Source organism: Podarcis liolepis (genome assembly GCF_965112155.1).
Source record: "Podarcis liolepis genome assembly, chromosome: 17".
NCBI classification, from domain to species: domain Eukaryota; kingdom Metazoa; phylum Chordata; class Lepidosauria; order Squamata; family Lacertidae; genus Podarcis; species Podarcis liolepis.
The window spans coordinates 39,171,880-39,193,509 of NC_139571.1; the positions used below are offsets into that span (position 1 = coordinate 39,171,880).

At 44.2% G+C, this 21,630-nt stretch overlaps 1 protein-coding gene and 1 long non-coding RNA gene across 2 annotated transcripts in view; one reads left to right on the forward strand and one right to left on the reverse strand.

Moving 5' to 3' along the window:
• Positions 1 to 16,069, reverse strand: part of LOC310696522 — an 86,786-nt gene extending 70,717 nt beyond the window's left edge. Inside the window, exon 1 of the long non-coding RNA XR_014520605.1 lies at positions 15,832 to 16,069. This is a non-coding gene — a long non-coding RNA (uncharacterized lncRNA). The remainder of the gene's footprint in view (positions 1 to 15,831) is intronic.
• CPLX1 (complexin 1) overlaps positions 1 to 21,630 on the forward strand; it is a 189,340-nt gene that overhangs the window by 105,260 nt on the left and 62,450 nt on the right. Inside the window, exon 3 of the mRNA XM_083482058.1 lies at positions 16,076 to 16,251. Within this exon, the coding sequence (XP_083338184.1) occupies positions 16,076 to 16,251 (176 nt within the window). The remainder of the gene's footprint in view (positions 1 to 16,075; positions 16,252 to 21,630) is intronic.

The window sequence follows — 21,630 nt, forward strand, 5'->3', positions numbered from 1 at the left end:
AGCCTGGGGAGCAAGACTCTCCTGGCTTCAGGGATAGCTGCCTGAAGTCAAGAGAGGCGCTGCGCAGAGAGGGAGAGAATTTTTTTTCTTGTTCTCCCCCTCTAAAACTAGGTGTGTCCTATGGTTGGGTGCATCCTATACAGTGGTGCCTCGCAAGACGAAATTAATCCGTTCCGCGAGCCTCTTCGTCTAGCGGTTTTTTCGTCTTGCAAAGCAACCCTATTAGCGGCTTAGCGGATTAGCGCTATTAAAGGCTTAGTGGCTATTAAAGGCTTAGCGGCTATTGAAGGCTTAGCGGATTAGCGGCTAAAAGGCTATTAGCGGCTTAGCGGCTTAGAAAAAGGGGGGGAGCGGAAAAAAATTGGAACACTCGCAAGATGTTTTCCATAGGGAAACCCATAGGGCAGTGTTTCCCAAACGTTTTTGGGCAACGGCACACCTGTTTACTGAAGAAAAATCTCGCGGCACACCACCATTAAAGCCCCGCCCCGTGACGTCAGCGCGCAGCGTCACGCCAGGAGGGACGCACAAAAGTGAAAGTTTTTTCCCTCGGCAGCTCCTCTCAGCTGCGCTCAATCCGCCTCGGAGCGCAGGAGCGATGCCTCTCTCTGGCTCTCCCTCCGCGCAGGCTGAGGGAGGGAGGGAGGGAGGGGCGTGTGTGACCCGTCTCTGCTGGGAGACCAAACCCAGCGAGGCAGAGTCACGCAGAGGCGCCCAGGCAGCGCTGCCGGCTGCGAGGAGGAGCGCCAGGCAGCAGCAGGAGGCGCGGCCTCTCCTCGCCGCCGCCGCCCCGCCTCTCGCCGCCCGACTCGCCCGCCTCCCTCCAGGCATCTCGCGGCACACCAGCCGATGTCTCACGGCACACTCGTGTGCCGCGGAACACCGGTTGGGAAACACTGCCATAGGGAAGCCCATAGGGAAAATCATCTTGTGAAGCAGCTCAAAAACGGAAAACCCTTTCGTCTAGCGGGTTTTCCGTCTTGCGAGGCATTCGTCTTGCGGGGCACCACTGTAGAGCGAAAAAGACGGTAACAACAACAATAACACAATGAAAGACTGAAACATAGAATCATAGAATTGTAGAGTTGGAAGGGACCCCAAAGATACTCGGGTCCAATCCCCTGCAGTGCAGGAATATGTAGCTATCCCATATGGGGACTGAACCTGCAACCTTAGAGTGGGGTGCTCTCTCTAGCATCAGACAGCAAAGAGAAAAAGGACAATAGTCCCACTTCACGGAACACAGTAACACAAACATCCTGTCTCCGTCACTTCCCACTCTGTGGAGTCAAAACATATACCATCATGTGAAAGACAACAATCCCATGACTGCAATCGTGATGCAGGAATTCTAACAGTGGCTACTGTCACACGATGACAGCTTCTAGGAGCTAAGTGTAGTTTGGGGACCCAAGGTGGAGAAACTATCCCAAAAGAAGCACAACATTTTCCCCACCAGAGGTACTAACCTTCCCCTGACACCCCATACACCCCTAGTTGGTGTATAAAAGCAGATGCCAGCACTCTGAGCCTGGGATTTCTGAGGTTTCCATCTGGAGGTTTGCTCTGTGTCTTTTAAACCTGCCCATTAAGCGGGAGACTTGAAAGCAACTATCAATCTCTCCCACCAATACGGTTGCAAGTGTCTATGCAGTCCACCTGCTGAAGTCAGAAGCCAAAGCCACCAGAGCTCTCCATCACTCCTTGTCCTTTCCCAGAAATGGTGGGGGGGACGGACGGACGGACGGACGGACGGATGGACTCTGAATAACTTATCCAGCAGAATACAAATTGAATGGTGTAAAAGATGAGGGATTATACTAATAGGCTTACATTGTGGAATTTATATAGGTCACAGGCATCTACTAGTCTTGGTGCAGAATTTATTTTGCCTCTTGAGTACAGAATTTTAACAAAAGCCTGGTCCTATTGTTGAGCAGGAAAAGCTAGCCACCTAACTTCATTTTTGCTGGTCTACATGCACAGCTCTAGGTCACTCTTCACAGAGGTAGGGCTGTTTTCACAGAATCGGAGAATTAGAAGGGACCACAAGTGCCATCTAGTCCAACCCGCTGCAGTGCAGGAATATTTTTGCCCAACGTGGGCTCAAACCCACGACCCTGAAATTGAGTCTCATGCTCTATGGACTGAGCTATCTGCTCTGGCTGATGGTTCCATTTTGCATTGTGCTCCTTGCAGGGACTATTTAATTTCTCCCAAGTTGTCTATGCCATTACTTTTTTACTGATCATTATTTATTGACTGCCTGATCTAGGCAATATCGGTGTGTTGAATGATTCAAACATCAGGGGGCTTTGCTCTTCTCTATTAAGAAATCATAAGGGAATTGAAATGACAGGTAGAGAGGGCAAGGAGGAAGAGAAAGGCCTCAGCTGCAGTATAATTCTAAAACTGTATCATTCTACTTTTAATAGTCCCCTACTGCCTTCATTGTTGTTTAGTCGTTTAGTCGTGTCTGACTCTTCGTGACCCCATGGACCAGAGAATGCCAGGCACTCATGTCTTCCACTGTCTCCCGCAGTTTGGTCAGACTCATGTTTGTAGCTTCGAGAACACTGTCCAACCATCTCGTCCCCTGTCGTCCCCTTCTCTTTGTGCCCTCCATCTTTCCCAACATCAGGGTCTTTTCCAGGGAGTCTTCTCGTCTCATGAGGTGGCCAAAGTATTGGAGCCTCAGCTTCAGGATCTGTCCTTCCAGTGAGCACTCAGGGCTGATTTCCTACTGCCTTCACAGAGCTACAATTCCCAGAGTTCCCTGGGATGAGGGATTGACTGTTGAACCACTGTGAAAATTATAGCTCTGGGAGTGGTATAGGGATCTCCTAACATCTCTCAGCAGCCTCTCCAAACTACAGAATTCTTTGAAGCCAAATTATCAATAATTTGCACTTTTCAAAACAATATGTAAACTGAAACACAACTATCTCTTACAATTCACCCTTATCCAAATTGTTCTGTGCAGTTCGTCAGTCAAACAGTGTTTACAAAAATGCATATATTAGAGGAAAATGTGCGTAAAAATTAATCTGTTACTGAAAGTAACAAACAACATGCATTATACAGGTGGAAACCGCTCATAAAAAGTGTGCATTAGTCAAAACTTCATGTAAAATGTTTTTATTAGGAGAAATTTGAAAGTGCTGATGAATATTCATGTTTGTTTGCTTTTTTAAAAAATTGCAGATAGCTGCAAAACATCTGAACTGAAGATGTAAATAATGAGAAACTGAGAGAAATGAAACTGACAGATCCTTCCACCCCTAGTTTCACATAAAGCAAAGCCTGGAACAACCTCAATCCCACTCATTCCCATTAAAAAGTAGGCATCATTAATTGGTTCAGATGATTATAACCGCAAACTGTAAGAGAAATGGAAGAGATGAATTATAACAACAAGTCGAACAACATTTTGTTTCGGGGGGCAGGACCCCCAGCTAAATTGTGTGGTACAAAACTATTGGGATGAAACAAGGCATCTCTTAATTACTGTAAATTATTTCCCTGCTACAATCTGTGACCTCTGTGGCACTATAACAAGCCCAATCTTTGTTTTCAGTGAGATAAGTAGGAAAATAGTGCCAAGATGGGCGAGGATAAAAGATTAACAAGAGATGGGGAGGATGGGATGAGATGGGGAGGCAGGTGTGTGCCTGGCTTGGCAAGGAATCTCATTATCCAATCGCAGCCATGGCTGGTTGGGGGCAACGCTGTTGTAGCCAAGGCCCTAAAAATGTTATTAAATTTGTGTAAAGTCCTTCTCCATATGTAATTGCTTCTGGGCAACATATTGCGATGGGGATGCTGGTGTGTTCTGTGAAGCGGGGGCCCTCCTTGCCTTTTGTACAGATTCCCAGCCAAATGGGCTTCCTTAATAGGTCACAGAGGGCTGGCTGATAATCCTGGAGCTAAGAACACAGGTAGGTACCTTACCTGCCAGTTACAGAACAGTGTTGCAGTTGCAAGGTGCCTAGTGGAAAAGAGAGCAGCTGGGTTGTTGGAAATGGATGGCCTGAGGCAGCCTTGGGGAGCAGGGGGGCAGATTGTGGCTTGTGGGGGGCAGGTGCTACTGCTTTGAAGACTAGCGCTAGCTATCTGAGTCTATGCTTTCTCCCTCCTCCTTAAGGTTGTATAGTTCTAAATAGACATTTCCCAAACCCTGTAAGGGGCTGAGATTCAGCAGCTTTGAGAATGAAAATAGTCTTCCAAGCGACCGACCGTTGAAATCAATCTGTGGGGTTTTTCCTTTTCCTTTTTTGAAAAGCGAAATAATTATTCATTTTAAAAGGAGACCCTTCCCACCCCACAGTGACTCAGCTCTTTTAATAAGCTCCATTGACCTTCAATTAAGGTCCAGACATGTAAAAGTTGTCTAACTTTAATAGTCTTTAGGGGGGAAAATGAGTTGTCATGTAGTCGCTTGATTATGAAAATGTCAAGGGTATTTGCTTTAATAAAAAAAAAAATCACACTGGCTGCTTTAGAGAGATAATGGAATAGTTGTGGCAGGGGTGGGGGAGAGGTTAAAGGGAAACCTAATACAGTTGTGCTGTGTATGTGGGTGTGCGCGCGTGCGTGTGCACGTGTGCATGGGGGTCCTAAACGTACTGCCCCACTGTTCCTAACTCCTATGCTTTATGTACCCTTCCCCACATAGCTGTCAAGCGTCCCTTATTTGGCGGGACAGTCCCTTATCCTAGCGCCATGTCCCACTGCTGTCCCTTATTGATGATGTCTCTTAAATAAGCTACTGAAGGTAATAGGGCCCTTTCTATGTCCAGTTGTCCTTTGTCAACAACAAATTGTTGCTGTTTTTGTGTGTTGAATATATGCTATATGGTAATTTATGGACCTAATAGGTATCTAAAGCCATTTGCACGCAACAAAATATGTATTTTATCAAAGTAATTGTTGATCCCTTATTTTGGCTGCTGATCCCTTATTTTCGAGGCTGCTGGTCCCTTGTTTTCAAATCTGTAAGTTGACGGCTATGTTTATAGGTGGTCTCTGACACAGACAGCATCTGTGGACTACAACGCCTATCATCCCTGACCATTGGACATCCTGACTGGAGCTGATGGGAGTTGTAGGTCATAGCATGAGACTCTTCATCTTGGGGTGGTTGTGTTCAAGCCCCACACTGGACAAAATAAATTCTTGCATTGCACTGGAGTTGAATTAGAGGCTCCTTATGGTCCCTTCCAATTCTGCACATCTGTCATTATATGATTCATGCCTGGGGACATTGTTCATAACATATTAACATCTGGAGAGCACTAGGTGGAAGGTTGCTTTTTCGTATCTCTGACTCATGTCCTTGCTCACCTCTAAAATATTTAGAATCCCTAAGCCCACCTTTCCTAACTTCATAATGCTCCCTTTTGAGATGTGACCCAGGTTCTCCTCCATTCATCTGACTGGTGGGGCTCGACCAGTCCCTCCTGAGAATGAGAATCTGGTGTTGGGGTTTGAGTGTGGCTGTGGAAGAAGGATTTAAAGGATAGGTCTTAGTTAGGAGGGGAGCAGCTTTGTTTTTCAGGGCAGAAGTAGGGGCAAGGCAGAAGTAGGGGCAAGGACTTGCACAATAAGACATTCTCCTCCTCTCCTCCCTCATGCACCCTAAAATTGGTGTGGGGTGAGAGGAGAAGCCCCAGAAAACTGGGTGGGTAAAAGAGAAGGAGGATCATTACATATGGCAAGCTGAATGTGCAATCTCATGTGACCAGTTGTTGCTGAGACAATGTGGAACCTGACCGCATGGCAGCAGGTTTTCAGTGGCTAAGAGACTTGGGCATTTGGCCATAGATTGACAGTGAGAGTTAATTAGACAATTTCTCTCTGACTTTTGTTGTTGTTGGGGGTGGGAAGAGGAAACCATGACCTTTTTTTGGAGGGTACTTTCCCCCCAAAGCCCCCGAGAAAAGATAGAATTTGCTTCTCTTTCTTTAGACAGCTGTTCTAATTGCAAGGATTTTTTCTGAACATAAATTAATCATTGGGGCTTTTGTTGCTGTACAGCCAAAAAAAAATGTAGCTCTTAATAGCATCTTTCAAAAAAAAGTAAGGAGGAGGAGAGGAATGGAAGATTTTAATCCCCCCCCTTGCACCCCAAGTAACACACTGAATAAAGAACAATGCTACATCAGAACCCCTTGTAGTACACGGCGTACATGACAATTAGCAATGTATCACAGAGCAACAGTCACTGTGATTAACAAGTGCCTTTTCTGTCTTCGCTGACATGGAGAGCATCTACAAGAACTCTGGGAACTGTCCTTTTGTTCCAAGGTGTCATCTACGCATATGGGTTTAGAAATGAGGAGCACCATCCACTCCTCTGTTCACACACACAAAGGGCAGGTGCCTCCATCTGCAAGGAGATGGAGACCTGGTGTGCAGGCCCTTTGTGCCCACAGGGAGTTATATCCCCAATAATCACTCCGGTATGGACCTGGAGGAGACATCACTGAGAAGTTCATGTGCTCCAGGGGACGTGGTAAAAGGTAAAGGGACCCCTGACCATTAGGTCCAGTTGTGGCCGACTCTGGGGTTGCACGCTCATCTCACTCTATAGGCCGAGGGAGCCGACATACAGCTTCCAGGTCATGTGGCCAGCATGACTAAGCCGCTTCTGGTGAACCAGAGCAGCACACAGAAACACCATTTACCTTCCCGCTGGAGCGGTACCTATTTATCTACTTGCACTTTGACGTGCTTTCGAACTGCTAGGTTGGCAGGAGAAGGGACAGAGCAACGGGAGCTCACCCTGTCATGGGGATTCGAACCGCCAACCTTCTGATCGGCAAGTCCTAGGCTCCCTGGGTTAAACCACAGCACCACCCGTGTCCCTAGGGAACATGGTAAGCCCATCTTAAATAGATAAGGGTGTGGGGATATTGCATTCTGGTCTAAACCACTGAGCCTCTTGGGTTTGCCGATCAGAAGGTTGGCAGTTCAAATCCCCACGATGGAGTGAGCTACCATTGCTCTGTCCCAGCTCCTGCCAACCTAGCAGTTCGAAAGCACGCCAGTGCAAGTAGATAAATAGGTATTGCTGTGGCAGGAAGGTAAACAGTGTTTCCTTGCGCTCTGGTTTCTGTCATGGTGTCCTTTTGCACCAGAAGTGGTTTAGTCATGCTGCCACATGACCCAGAAAGCTGTCTGTGGACAAACGCTGGCTCCCTCAGCCTGGAAGCGAGATGAGCGCCGCAACCCCTTAGTCGCCTTTGACTGGCCTTAACTGTCCAGGGGTCCTTTACCTTTACCTCTGTACTGTTCAGGCACCCAGTCGCATGAGTCCCAGCTGAGACAGGTTTTGGCCGCCCTTGCAGTTGGAATCTGAGCTAGGGTGGGCACATAGGATCCAACTCCTAGGGGCTGAGGTCCCTTCGCCCTCCCATAAAATATTTGAGGGAGCTGGCATGCCCACCAACATTTTGTGAGAAAAATTCAGGGCACCCTGGACCATCCCTCATCTCCGTTGCTAACCCCCTCTCTGCCTTCCTCGCCCACCCGCCTGCTCACCCCCTCCTTCCCTGCCCTCTCTTACTTTTGCTGTCTTCTGCATGGCCTGGATTGGTATCAGAAGCTGGGCCAACTTCTGTAAATTTGGGATGTCCCTACTAAATCAGAGCATTTGAGGGGTCTGGGCTGGGCTCCCCCAAAGTTGATGGACATTGCCATTCAAATGGTGTGTGTATGTGTGTGTGTTGTGATTGATTATGTGGGGTGAGGCTTGCCTGACCCCCCCCCCCAATATTTTTTTCAAGTTGGAACCCCGGAACCCTTTATTCTTCCCATTTTCCACCATGTGAACCCAGTGAGATCTAAGCTAAATGCTCCGAAACAGTCCTCATGAGCCATCTTTGTACAGTGGTACCTCAGTTCTCGAACAAAATCTGTTCCAGAAGCCCATTCAGCTTCCAAAACGGTCGAAAACCGAGACGCAGCTTCCCATTGGTTGCAAGAGCTTCTTGCATTCAGCGGAACACATTTGGATTCCAGAAAATGTTCAAAAATGGAAGCATTTACTTCTGGGTTTTCGGTGTTCGAAAGCCGAAATGTACGAGTGAGGAGATTTCACCCCTCCCATACCCAAGAATCTCCTGATGATCTCCTGATGGTCTCTGCTGACTCTCCAGAGAGGAGGAGGCGTGTCCTGCCTATCTACTTATTCTGCCCAGCAACATATCTGTGTGTGAGAGAGTCAGTCAGTCAGTCAGTGTATTGGAGAAAGTGAGAGTGTTAGAGATCCTAGAGATAAGATTGCTGCTAAGTGCAGCTGCAGACTCTCAGTGTAGCATTGATTTATGCTTAGAATATTCAGCTCTGTATATAGTTTTGTATCATAGTTGTAGTTACAGAATAAAAGAAGATATTCTACAGAGCTGCTCTCCGAGTGGTTTATACTCTGCAAGACTCTGCAAAACTCTGCTGCGCAACGACTGTATTATTGAGACAGTGAATCCGGTGCTCTCAGCTCTAAGCTGTGAGTCCACAGCACTGTGACCTGTTCCTGTGAGAAAGGAGGTCTCTGGCGGTGCTACCCAGCTCGCCTAGCCCAGTCGGGGTTGAGGTGCATGAGTCCAGTTGGTGCACTGGCTCTAGGGCGATGGTGACAACGAGAACGGAGGCATTAGGGAACCAAGGTTCCACTGTATTTCTATATAAATAATTTAGAAACATTTACCACTTCGTAACCTAAGCTTTATTGCCTTTTACTAACCAGCTTCATATAACCAACATTCTTAAGTCTAAGTAAAGCAAGGAGGAGTTAATGTCATAGAATAAGCTAGGTCACTCTCCCTCACCTTGGGAAGAAGGTACTAAAACCTACTGCTGTACCTCATTCTACCTGTTCCAAGCTCAGGTAACATGAATCTAAGAAGCATCTCTTGAGTTCCTATACCAATAATATAGGAACTTTCACTACTGTAACTAAGCCAAGTTTTACTACCTGTGCAACCTTTTCTTAATGCTGTATGGAAAAGCACATGAATTGCGCCTTTGAAGGGTTTGTAAGTAAACCATTTTAAACTTACCAAATGTGTAGTCTCTTTCTATACTAAAGGAAGAGGGAAACTTTGGAAGCAACTTAGAAGAGGATATTTTAACTGTCTAGCAGCCTATTTTTCCACACTTTATTTTTCTGCATATTTTATGATTTTAAATCTCTGCTGGGGCTCTCTCACCAAAAGAGTGCTTGCCCCAAACCTGGATCTGAGGCATCAAAGGAATCCTCCTTTAATTTACTTATTTTTCCTTTAAACAAAAACAAAACAAAAAACACAAATTGATGCTCCAACAATAGCACTGATTTTCATAGTACAGGATTATACCCTCAATATCCAGAAGCAACAACGATTTGCAGCCTCGCCTTAGCCAGCAGAAGCAGCCAGGCTAAGGCTGTGTTGTTGTGACATAATGATAGCCTATAAAGCAATGCTTAGAAGCAATAACCGTATCTTTTCTTCTGTCACTGTATCTCTGAATTCAGTTTCCTGAGCAGCTTACCTCATTACAGTCAGGGCAGCTCTAAGCAGAGATAAACTAACCGAAGATAAAGCTGATGTAGTTTTGCCGACTCAAAAAAATCTAGTGGAAATAAAAATGCTAAATTTAGGATATGCCTCCACCAGCAATTTTCAGATAGGCTGTCCTAGTACAGTGCTAGCTGTGTGCAATGGTTCTACGTATGAGTTGTTACTAGTAGTATTATTGTTTCAATCTATCTGTTGCTTACTGCATAAGGAGTCCTTAAGCAAATTTCATAATGCACAGAGCATAATGCTAGACTGGTGACTGGGAGTGGCCGCCGAGACCGTATAACACCGGTCCTGAAAGACCTACATTGGCTCCCAGTACGTTTCCAAGCACAATTCAAAGTGTTGGTGCTGACCTTTAAAGCCCTAAATGGCCTTGGCCCAGTATACCTGAAGGGGGCGTCTCCACCCCCATCATTCAGCCCAGATACTGAGGTCCAGCTCCAAGGGCCTTCTGGAGGTTCCCTCACTGTGAGATGTGTGGTTTCAGGAAATCAGGCAGAAGGCCTTTTCGGTAGTGGTGCCCACCCTGTGGAATGCCCTCCCATCAGATGTCAAGGGAATAAACACCTGACTTTTAGAAGACATCTGACGGCATCTGTTTAGGGAAGTTTTTAATGTTTGATGTTTTAGTGTGTTTTTAATATTCTGTTGGAAGCTGCCCAGAGTGGCTGGGGAAACCCAGCCAGGTGGGCGGGGAATAATAATAATAATAATAATAATAAATTCTATAAAATCAGAAAAAAATGATAAATTCCATGGGGAAAACCTATAAAACATACCCAACTGAACAGCAGTGTAAACATGCCACCAGCAAACAATAAAATCATAGAATTGTAAAGTTAGGAGATGCACCAAGGGAGATCTAGTCCAACTTCCTGCCATGCAGGAATTACAGGTAAAGAATCTGTGACAGATGACTATCCAACCTCTGTTTAAAAACCTCTGATGAAGGAGAGACTACCACTTTCCAAGGCGATCCATTCCACTGTACAGGGCTACCTCTGAAGGTGACTTGGAAACTACAACTAATCCAGAATGCAGCAGCTAGACTGGTGACTGGGGACGGTCGCCAAGACCACATAACATCTGTCTTGAAAGACCTACATTGGCTCCCAGTATGTTTCCGAGCACATTTCAAAGTGTTGGTGTTGACCTTTAAAACCCTAAATGGCCTTGGCCCAGTATACCTGAAGTAGCGTCTCCACCCCCATCGTTCTGCCCAGACGCTGAGGTCCAGCGCCAAAGGCCTTCTGGCGGTTCCATCACTGCGAGAAGCCAAGTTACAGGGAACCAGGAGGAGGGCCTTCTCGGTGGTGGCACCCACCCTGTGAAACGCCCTCCCACCAGATGTCAAAGAGAAAAACAACTACCTGACATTCAGAAGACATCTGAAGGCAGCCCTGTTCAGGGAAGTTTTTAATGTGTGGCATCTTAGTGTATTTTTGGTCTTTGTTGGAAGCCGCCCAGAGTGGCTGGGGAAACCCAGCCAGATGGGTGGGGTACAAATAAATTATTATTATCATTATTATTATTATTATTATTATTTACTTACCACCAGAAAGTTCTTCCTAATGTTTAGCTGGAATCTCCTTTCTTGTAATTTGAATCCATTTGTGTGGGTCCTACTCTCCAGAGCAGCAGAAAATAAGCTGGCTCTATCTTCCATGTGACAGCCCTTCAGATATTTGAAGGTGGCTATCATGTGACCTCTCAGTCTCTTCTCCAGGTTAAACATATTCAGCTCCTTCAACCGTTCCTCACAATACTTGGTTTCCAGAGCTTTTATCCACTTCTTTGTCCTCCTCTTCACCTGTTCCAGCTTGTTGACATCCTTTTCTGTCAAATGCCTGGGAGAAGATAAGTTTTTTTCTCTCCTGACAGTGCAAGGATGCTAATGCTGGTGCCTGGCAGACCTTACTGGGAAGGTAGGAAACCCCAAGTTTAAAATCTCCCATAAAACCTGAGAGGCTGTGTTGTAAAAGTAACTTAGAGGCGTTCTCTGGGCATCACCAAAACAGACACAGCTCCCTATGAAAGAAACTGTTCATTTTATATTAAAAGCGCAACTGATTTCAGAACCTCCAGGCATCTTAAGAACAGAAGCACCATCACCACCACCATCTCAAAGGCAAGTTTTTCCACACTGCTCCTGGAGGCATCTTCTCCAAAAATGATCTCCCTACTCAGCCCAATTTTTGAATTATGGTGCTGGAGGAGACTCTTGAGAGTCCCATGGACTACAAGAAAATCAAATCTACCCATTCTTAAGGAAATCAGCCCTGAGTGCTCACTGGAAGGACAGATCCTGAAGCTGAGACTCCAATACTTTGACCGCCTCATGAGAAGAGAAGACTCCCTGGAAAAGACCCTGATGTTGGGAAAGATGGAGGGCACAAGGAGAAGGGGATGACAGAGGACGAGATGGTTGGACAGTGTTCTCGAAGCTACCAGCATGAGTTTGACTAAACTGCGGGAGGCAGTGGAAGACAGAAGTGCCTAGTGTGCTCTGGTCCATGGAGTCACAAAGAGTCGGACACGACTAAACGACTAAACAACAACACTCAGCCCAATGCTGTTTCCATGCTCTTTATCATAGACTTGCCCTAGGCCACCCTACAGGTTTCATGGGTGAACCAGGGCTTTGAAGCCACATCTTCTCTGTCCACATCCTCTTTCAAGAGTTCTTCAACTTATACAGAATGAAAACTCTTAAGAATTCTCATTTATTACAGCAAGGGTATCTCACCCGTAGTCCTCTGGATTTTGCTGGACCTCAGCTCCCAGCGGTCCTTTCCATCAACAATACCAGCTGAGGCTGATGGGAGTTGGACGCCACCAATGACTGGAGGGTCAGCCACCTTCCATAACCACCATTTCCAGAGAAAATGCTTTGATTGAAAAATGAACAAAACTACTGAGGATTTTCCACTTTGCAGCCTTTCTGTTCACTCCAAATGTATCGTGCCTCTGTCATATTAAATTCTACAGAGTGCAATTATCGGTCTGTGAGCTGTCTCTCTTCCACTGAGAATGGACCCAGTTGATATTAGTTGGGTACAATCAGTTCATGACTGTCTGAGCAGAGATGAAGGGTAATGCCAGTGGATAGGAGATTCGTCAACATCAGGGGATGAATTGCCTCTGTATGTGTGTGTGAGAGAGAGACCACAGATCTAACACCCCAGATAAAACTCATATATCACTTCACATCACTTCTCACAATGTGAGCCTAGTTTCCTTTTCTAGCTGCCAATCATCAAATGCACTGCAATCTACCAGAGAGACCAAGTGATGCATGCATGTTAAACCAGCACGCAAGTCATCATGAGAGGCTGAGAGAGAATTCTGTATGTAGACAGAATCCATAATAACTTCTGAGTCCAGAGGAAATAAAATGTTCTAGTTTGAAATCTAGTACAGACATCAAGCTGAAAAGGAGCTGCAATATCTGTATGTTGGGCTGAATGGAGAATGTGCACAAATTATTATTATTATGTATTGAATTTATATACCGCCCTATACCCGGTGGTCTCAGGGCAGTTCACAGAATAAAATCAAAACATAAAACCACAAAATACATCATTAAAATAAAAGCAACAACCCAATAACGCTCCCCCAATACCAGCTATTGTGTACGTTATGGGGAACATGCACAAATGAACATCTTAAGCAGGAGTTTTCATACTGAATGGTCAATGTGCTTAATCTCCAAGTGATACTGGAGAATGTGAGAATTTCACACACTGGCAAATGTACATAGTATCTCTTCAAGGGAATATTTTCAAGGGAACCATATGCTTAGTGACCTAGCGAAGGGTGAGATACTCTATTTATGCCACCAGATTGTGCACAGTTGACAGCATCATTTGGAGTCTATGCACATTGATCAGGCAGTACACAACCCCCCTGTTTATTCTCTTTATTTGGGAATGGGAAGAAACAGGATTTACTTGTCCTTGACCGTATGTATGGACTGATGCATATTATATGTAAATGTGTATGTATATATATATGGACTTTAAGTGGCCATTCTGCATGGACTGTTGTCTATCATATGAGGAAGCATGTCAGGGTTTAAAATAAATTCAGATTAAAAAAAAATGTTGGTGAAAAACATGAATGATAAGTTGAAAAATATGTTAGAAAAAATGTCTGGTTTGCAAATATGTAAAAAAGTTAGGTATTTGAGAATCTGGCTGACAGTAAGAAATCTGAACTTATATGTTAAATGGTGGAAAGAGATCAAGAAAGAGTTGGAGATTTGGGAGAGAATGAAGGTCTCCCTGCTTGACAGAATGTCAGCTATCATAATGAATCTATTGCTCAGGATGCTGTTTTTATTCCAATCAAGTCCAGCTGAAAATAATTTAGGCTGCTTCAAAGAATGGAAGAAGGATATTTCTAAATTTATCTCACATGGGGGGAAAGCCAAGAATCAAACATAAAATTATGATAGACATAAAAGAAAAAGGAGGCTTTGCCCTGTCAGACCTGCAAATGTATTATGAGGCAGCCTGTTTGTGTTGGTTAAAAGAATGGATTACATTGGATAATGCAAACATCCTGGACTTAGAAGGTCATGACTTAAAATTTGGCTGGCATGCATGTCTTTGGTATGGGAAGGTGAAAATTTATAAAAGTTTTATGAACTGTATTCTTAGGAAGAATCTGTATAGAGTTTAGGAGAAATATAAAAATCTTCTGGAAGGGAAGAAGGCTATTTGTATTAAGAGAGTTAATATGGATAGACAGTGGGCATTGCTGTACTTTACAGGGTGGAGTGGGGGGGGGGTCTCAAACTGAGATCAATGGAAAATGTAAGGAGCCATGTTCCAGATTGGTTACAATACCATCAGTTACATGAAATGTTTAAATTAGATAGGAAAAAAATGATTTTCTGGATCAAAGCCCACAATTCAAAAAAGAACTTTTACAAAACAAAGAGAAACTTTTGTCTAAATTGTATAATTTGTTATTAGAGTGGGAAACAAAAGACAAGCTTGTTAAAGCCTCAATAACACACTGGGCAATAGAAATAGGTCACAATATAGATTTTAACCTCTGGGAAAAACTCTAGAAAAGTGACTTGAAGTTCACAGCATGTTATTCTTTGAAGGAGAACTACCTGAAAATGATTTACAGATGGTATTTAACTCCAAGTAGTCTTACTAAGATGCATAAGACTGAATCAGTTAAGTGCTGGAGATGCAAAGAGGTAGAGGGAACGTTCTTTCATATGTGGTGGACCAGTAAAAGGGTATAAGAGATTTGTGTAGGGTTTACTCCTTAGCTTCTTCTTTCCCTGAAGATGTCCCACAAGATTTTTCCTCCAGGTTTACTCCCGAAGCCACAGTAACAACAGCATGAATTGGATTTAGAGTTGTGTGAGCAGATGTCCACTTTTGGAAAGGGGTGGTTTCTCCTTCCTTCCTGTACCCACTGAATATCTGCTCTGGAGGACACGGAAGACATGCCAGAATAACTTGGGAGGGGCCAATGAGGATGCTTGATTTTACTTGGTTCAGATTGTTAAGTAAACTGACCTGATTTGCACTTCCCTGACCAATGCTCAGCTTGGAAAGCAGCTCTCATTCAGTTTTCACCCTTCTCTGAATTTTTCAATGCTTTAGAACAGGGGTGGCAACGATCTCCCCCAGTTTTTTTGGGGTTCAGATCAAAGTTGTTGAGTTTTTATTAGGGAGGAGAAAAGTCCCATGGGGTGCGGGGGGGGGGGGTTTCAGGTCAGAGTTGTTGTGCTTTTTTATGGAGGAGGAAAGCCCCATTTTTATATAAATACTTTCTTAGGAGGAAAGTTCCGGGGTTTTTTTGGGGGGGGGGGTTAAAGGCAAGGGTCAAAGGGGAAAATAACGTTTTGAATGAAAACAGCCACAAAGAGAAATCTCAGTCTTCCCTGATCAGACAACAATGGAGGGCGGGGCGAGGGGGCGGGGCAGGAGTCATTTTCAACGACACTGAGGAAAGGTAGCCAGAGATCGACCCGCGATCTACCAAAACCTCACAAGGATCTACCAGTAGATCACAAGTGACCTGCTGGACATCCCTGCTGTAGAAGACAGCAAAATGCATATAAAATGTGCATTTTAGGGTAAAAGGCACCAAAAATGCCTAAAAAGTATACAGAAATGCTGAACAAAACACATGCAATGCATTTTTAAAATAAATAAATCACAGATTGATGTGGATGAGAGGTAGAACAGACTTAGGAATGAGCATGTGCAAAACTGCCATGCGTTGGAAATAAAGTTACCAGTTGATTGGCAAGAGGGTCCATGTGGGGGAAATCAGCAACATTTACCTTATTCTGTCTCCTTCTGTTTTCAAAAGGCTTCTCTGAATCCAACCTCCTTCTTTGTAAGGTGACTCCTTTTTAAAAATAAAGTACCTGGATTCAGCTCCTCATGCACAAGGGCAACACTGTACTCGCCCACAAAGGTTCTTCTTAGTGTCTCGGTTCCTCTTCACATTGCCTTTTCGTTGCTCTCTTTCCTTAGGGGCTACCAAAGACATGGGGAAGATGCTGGGTGGAGAAGAAGAGAAGGATCCAGATGCTGCCAAGAAGGAGGAAGAACGACAGGAAGCCCTTCGGCAGCAGGAAGAAGAGAGGAAAGCTAAATATGCCAAGATGGAGGCTGAAAGGGAAAATGTGAGGCAAGGGATTCGGGATAAGGTAAGACCCACGATCAGACTGATCAGAGTCCAGCTGGGACATAAGCAAACATTCGGAAACCAAAGCGCAGCTTCTGATTGGCTGCAGGGAGCTCCTGCAGCCAATTGGAAGTTGCAGAAGGTTTTAATAACAGTGAAATATTTCGCCAAGGCATTCCAATCACAGTGGCCGGATTGTAATTTTTTGGCCAAAAATGGGATTCACATGGTTTCAGTTGCTTGGAGTGTCTCTCTCGCTAATTTATTTAAATGTGGGGTTGTTTATGTGTGAAATACACATTTTAAATTCATATGAGCATTTTGGCTAATGCATGTTTTGCATTCTCAATATAAACTGATTTTGGGGTGGAAATCACCAAACGCCTTGTGTGAGAAGGCCCAAAATGATATTTTTCATTTCCTCCCTCCATCCTTTTCTGGATTCAAAGCTCTACTTAGAGCCTCTTTGATGGGCGGATGATTTATTTATCACTGTTTGCTTTTGATATGGTTTTCTAGGGAGTGTCAGCTTTCTGAGTTGTACTTCTAATGTGTGGAAGGTCTTTGAAGAGGGAAGCTTTGTACCACATACGCATATCCAAATATATTGCAGGTATTAAAAAATATTTTACCAGGCGTTCCAGAATTCCCAAGACTCCAGTTATCACCACGTATCTCTAATTTCACTTTTAGTCTCGTTCACGCTAGCTATGTAGCATCTGGAGAGAAAATGAAGTGCCAATAAATAGAATCACCAGAGGTTACAGTACAGCAAACTGTAGATTGATGTAGGTTTACTAATTTTGTAACTGTGTGCTACATAAATGCATAATTCATTGCGTACAGCAAAGGGCTCCTGTTGACTGAAAGTTAAGATAGAGCTATTTTGTATGGACCCAGAACAGGGACTTCTCTGTAGTGAGCACACACACACACTCACCCGATGTAGATCTCCCTCCTTCTGGATGAAATGCACCTGCCCAATCTGAAGTTTTTGATGTTGTAATACATCAATAACTACTTTACTACCTGAATCACATGGGAGACTGGAGAGGAATCAGAACAAAACAGGTTTGGGGGCATTTTAGCAAAATCCCCTAGTTTCAGTACGCTGGATTTAACTTAAAAGTTGTTCTTGAAGGAGGCTGTGTGATGAGTCCAACTTTTGCTCTGTCCTTCCCCTGCCCCCATAAATCAGCTTTGAGAGGTTAGGAGAATTCCCAGAACAGCACATGTGTAGGGTAGGAGAGGGAACATCATCCTATCTGGCTATATTTTACAAACATATTGCTGGAAGGGGGAGTGGGGAAGGTTGCTATCGCTGGAAGCCCCCCAAAAAACTGGCTCAAAAGAGAAAAAAACTTGTTATGTGAAAATTCAGGTTCGAAGATGTTCTTTTCCTGCTGGGTAATGTAGAATATTCATTCCGCACCTGAGACTTCCCGCCCCACTGCCATAGCTGTCTGCAGGCAGAAGAATATTCTGGGCTTCTCTGAAGGTCAGGGGCCTCAAACGGAGATAATACTTTCCCCTCCCCATTAATCATGTTCTATAATTCTGAAGATAAAGTTTACATCCCAGGTGACTGCCGTGTCCTCTCCAGCAGACTTTAATGACATCTTCCCTTTTAATTATTGATAACTCCCCAACGATGTGAATTTCAACTAGCACCAAGGATTAATGGGTTTCATAAATAACGTGTCTTAACTTTTACGACTATTAAACGCTATTGCTAATTTAAAATATAAAATAAAGAGGGTTTTTGTTTCGTTTTGAAGAAGGGAGGCACACAAAGTGCCCCCCCAAAAAACTTATTTCAAATGCTTATATTGCTATTTCGGATCATTATGGATATTTAGCTGCATAAATAAACAAACAAACGGCAATGTTCTGTACTGTAATAAACACCTTTCATTTGCAATATTGGATATTGCCTGCATTTTAATCTAGTTACCATAAATTCATTTTAAAAGAATCAGAGGATAATTGCGGACCGTACCCCCCAGAGCAAAACAAATATCAAACAGCTCATATGCTTAGCAATTCTCTTTCAACAATGCCCTTTTCATTATTATTATTATATTTTTAGCACCATCTCAGAGCAAGTGATAGGAATGCTTAATACACTTCAGTTCGGCACCTGGCTTGGGTCACCATCCTAAACCAAGCTACTGTGACCCCCACCCCCTTGGAGTGCAGTAAGACCAGTATTAGCACCCTGAACAGCTGGGGGTGGGATGGAGAAGAGGGTGGCCTATCATTGCCAGTCTTCAATGTCTCCATTTGACGGACAGGCCCTCTGGATGGTATACAAGCCACAGTTCTATGGTCCATTGGGGTGCAGTAAGATTAGAACCTGTCATGTGACTTAGTTTTTAATTTTTTTTATTATTTTGGCCTGTTGTTTTTTATTTTGTTCTGTACTTGTTCTGCATTACGTCTAGATTATTCTCTTGAAATACTGAATCACCCTGTTTGTTGTGTTGGCTTTATTATTATTTGAAACTGTTGGTAATCTATGTAATAAACTGGGGGCCCACCTCCTTTGAATTTTACGTATTTTGATTAAAAAAATAGTGTTCATGGTGCAGTACTTTGCATACAACAACTTTGATCAACCAACCAATAGTTCTTCTTTCTCTAACTTCCTTCTCTTTTTCATTTTTCTTTTGGATTGGGTTTCTTGTGTGATCTTTGATTTTTGGTGGTTAGTAGTATTAACTAGATGTGTATCTTTACATATATTGGTAATAAATGAAGATATGTACAGGGAGGTGGGAGAATTCAACTCTCTAAGATAAAACTGTGACTGAGGGCTACATAAATATATTTATAAGTTTGTGTTTTATGAGGATCATATGAGGATTATTATTCATGTACCTTCATTTCTTTTTCTCTTTAGTTTTTTCTGTTTGGTATATGGTTTTTTGTTATTCTTTTTAGTTTAGTTTGAATCTTATTGTATATTAGGTTGAAAACATTTAATAAAATTGATTAAAAACAACACCAAACAACCAACCAATAGTCTGTTTAACAGCTTCTGGTCGTCTTCTGCTTGAGTTAAAATGGCCAGACTGTTATGTGTGGTAACAGTGTAATCATCATGCAAATGAACAGGATATATGAATAAACTCTTAATCAGGATTCACTATTCAGCCCTTCTGTGCTGTAGAAGCTTATTCAGATGGCCACTGCTGGGAGTGGGCGGCACGCCATTCTGTTAAGATCTAAACGCACTTAAGTAGAGGTACACATTATAATCAAAAGGCCCGGGAGACCAAAAAACCCTTCACCTGTTGCCTGAAAAGCCATACTGTGGGCACCAGCTGGGGAGAACATTCCAGCTTCAGGCATGCCTGGTGTGATGGCCTGGGACTTGGGCTCGGACTCGGAACCAGAGGAGTCTCAGTCCACACCGGATCCTCTGCCTCAGGCGTCATCTGAACCAAGTCCGGGGCTTGATTCTGAAGATCCCCAGTCTGTGCAGGTTCCCCTGCAACAAACACCAGGTGGGCCAAGTCAGGGGCCTGAGCCTGCCTTGGCTCCAGATGCAGGGATTACCTCGTTGCCCTCTGCTGGGCGATCACATACAGCTGCTCCACTACCAGTTGGGTCAGGAGAGGCTGAGGTGGCCCCTGGGTCTAGTAACCCACCGACATCTCCCGAGCTGCAGAGACTCAGGTCTGAGAGAAGGAGAGACCTGAGTACTCTCAGGAGGAGTGCTCACCTTCGGACAGGGAGCTGAGTCACCGGGGGAGCAGGACCAGCCGTTACCCCAACAAAGATAAAAGGCTACCAGACCCCACCCCAGGTTGTGGGAGCAACATTGCTGCTTTTTGGAACTTGCCTAAGACCCTGTGCCTGACCTAGCCTGATTTCCTGCCTTGGCCCTGTTGGGCTGACTTCTCACGGAATCCTTGGATAATTAATAATAATAATAATAATAATAATAATAATAATAATAATAATAATTTATACCCCGCCGATCTGGCTGAGTTTCCACAGCCACTCTGGGCGGCTCCCAATCAAATGTTAAAAACAGTACAGCATTAAATATTAAAAACTTCCCTGAACAGGGCTGCCTTCAGATGTCTTTTAAATATAGGATCGCTGCTTATTTCCTTGACATCTGAAGGGAGGGTGTTCCACAGGGTGGGCGCCACTACCAAGAAGGCCCTCTGTCTGGTTCCCTGTAACCTCACTTCTCACAATGAGGGAACCGCCAGAAGGCCCTCGGCCCTGGATTCGGGACCGGACCTGGAGTGCGTAGCTCGGGTTAACCCCTGGGCCCAGCACACCTGGAGGAAATGGATAATTTAGACCCAGTCTGATTTGAAGCTTATGCTTGGTACTGAAATGGATTGGGTCACCTTGATGACCTTTTTTTTTTTTTTTTTTGGAAGAGGGGCAACTACCGGAGCCTGGGAGTGGTGGGGGAATAATAATAATTTAATACAGTTCACATCAATGTTCTTTCCCACTGGGTTTATTGGGATTTTGGCCAAGACCAACCAGTAACCCTATTTTTCCATGTATAAGACTATATCCCCCCTATTTTTTTCAGATTTAAAATTGGGGGTTGTCTTATACATGGATATTGCATATGGGGTATTTCTTTATATTTTAAGTCCCCCAAAATAGGGGTCGTGTTACACACGGGGTGGGTGTGTTATACACTGAAAAATACGGTAGTAGTTGTAATTTAATTATACCCTGCCTATCTGGTTGGGTTTACCCAGCCAATCTGGGTAGCTCCCAACAGAATATTATTATTAATAATAATAAAGTAATAAAATATCAATAATTAAAAACTTCCCTAAACAGGGCTGCCTTCAGATGTCTTCTAAAAGTCAAATAGTTGTTTATTTCCTTGACTTCTGATGGGAGGGTGTTCCACAGGGTGGGCACCACCACTGAGAAGGCCCTCTGCCTGGTTCGCTGTAGCTTCACTTTTCACAGTGAGGGAACCGCCAGAAGGCCCTCAGTGCTTGATCTCAGTGTCCAGGCTGAATGATGGGGGTGGAGACACTTCTTTAGGTATACAGGGGTGAAGCTGTTTAGGGCTTTAAAGGTCAGCACCAACACTGACCCAGTGGAAAGTGACATTGACATGAATTAGGTGGAATTTGAAGGATGCCTGAAGGTCATACCAGGCATATGGAAGCAGAACAGCTTTCTAAATTGCTTGAAACTAGGGATGAAGATTTCCCTTTGAAATCCAGAGAGCTGTGGGTACCTAATTCCCTTAAAGGCTAAAACTCAGCAAGGTGTCAAATCAATATATGTATCAAAGCCTCCTCTTGACTCCTAATGAGATCTGGGCAGCTCGGTCCCTCATGCTTCCTTAGCAAATCCCAGCTCTTCCGGAACGTCTAGTTCTGTTTGGTTCTTATTTTACCTA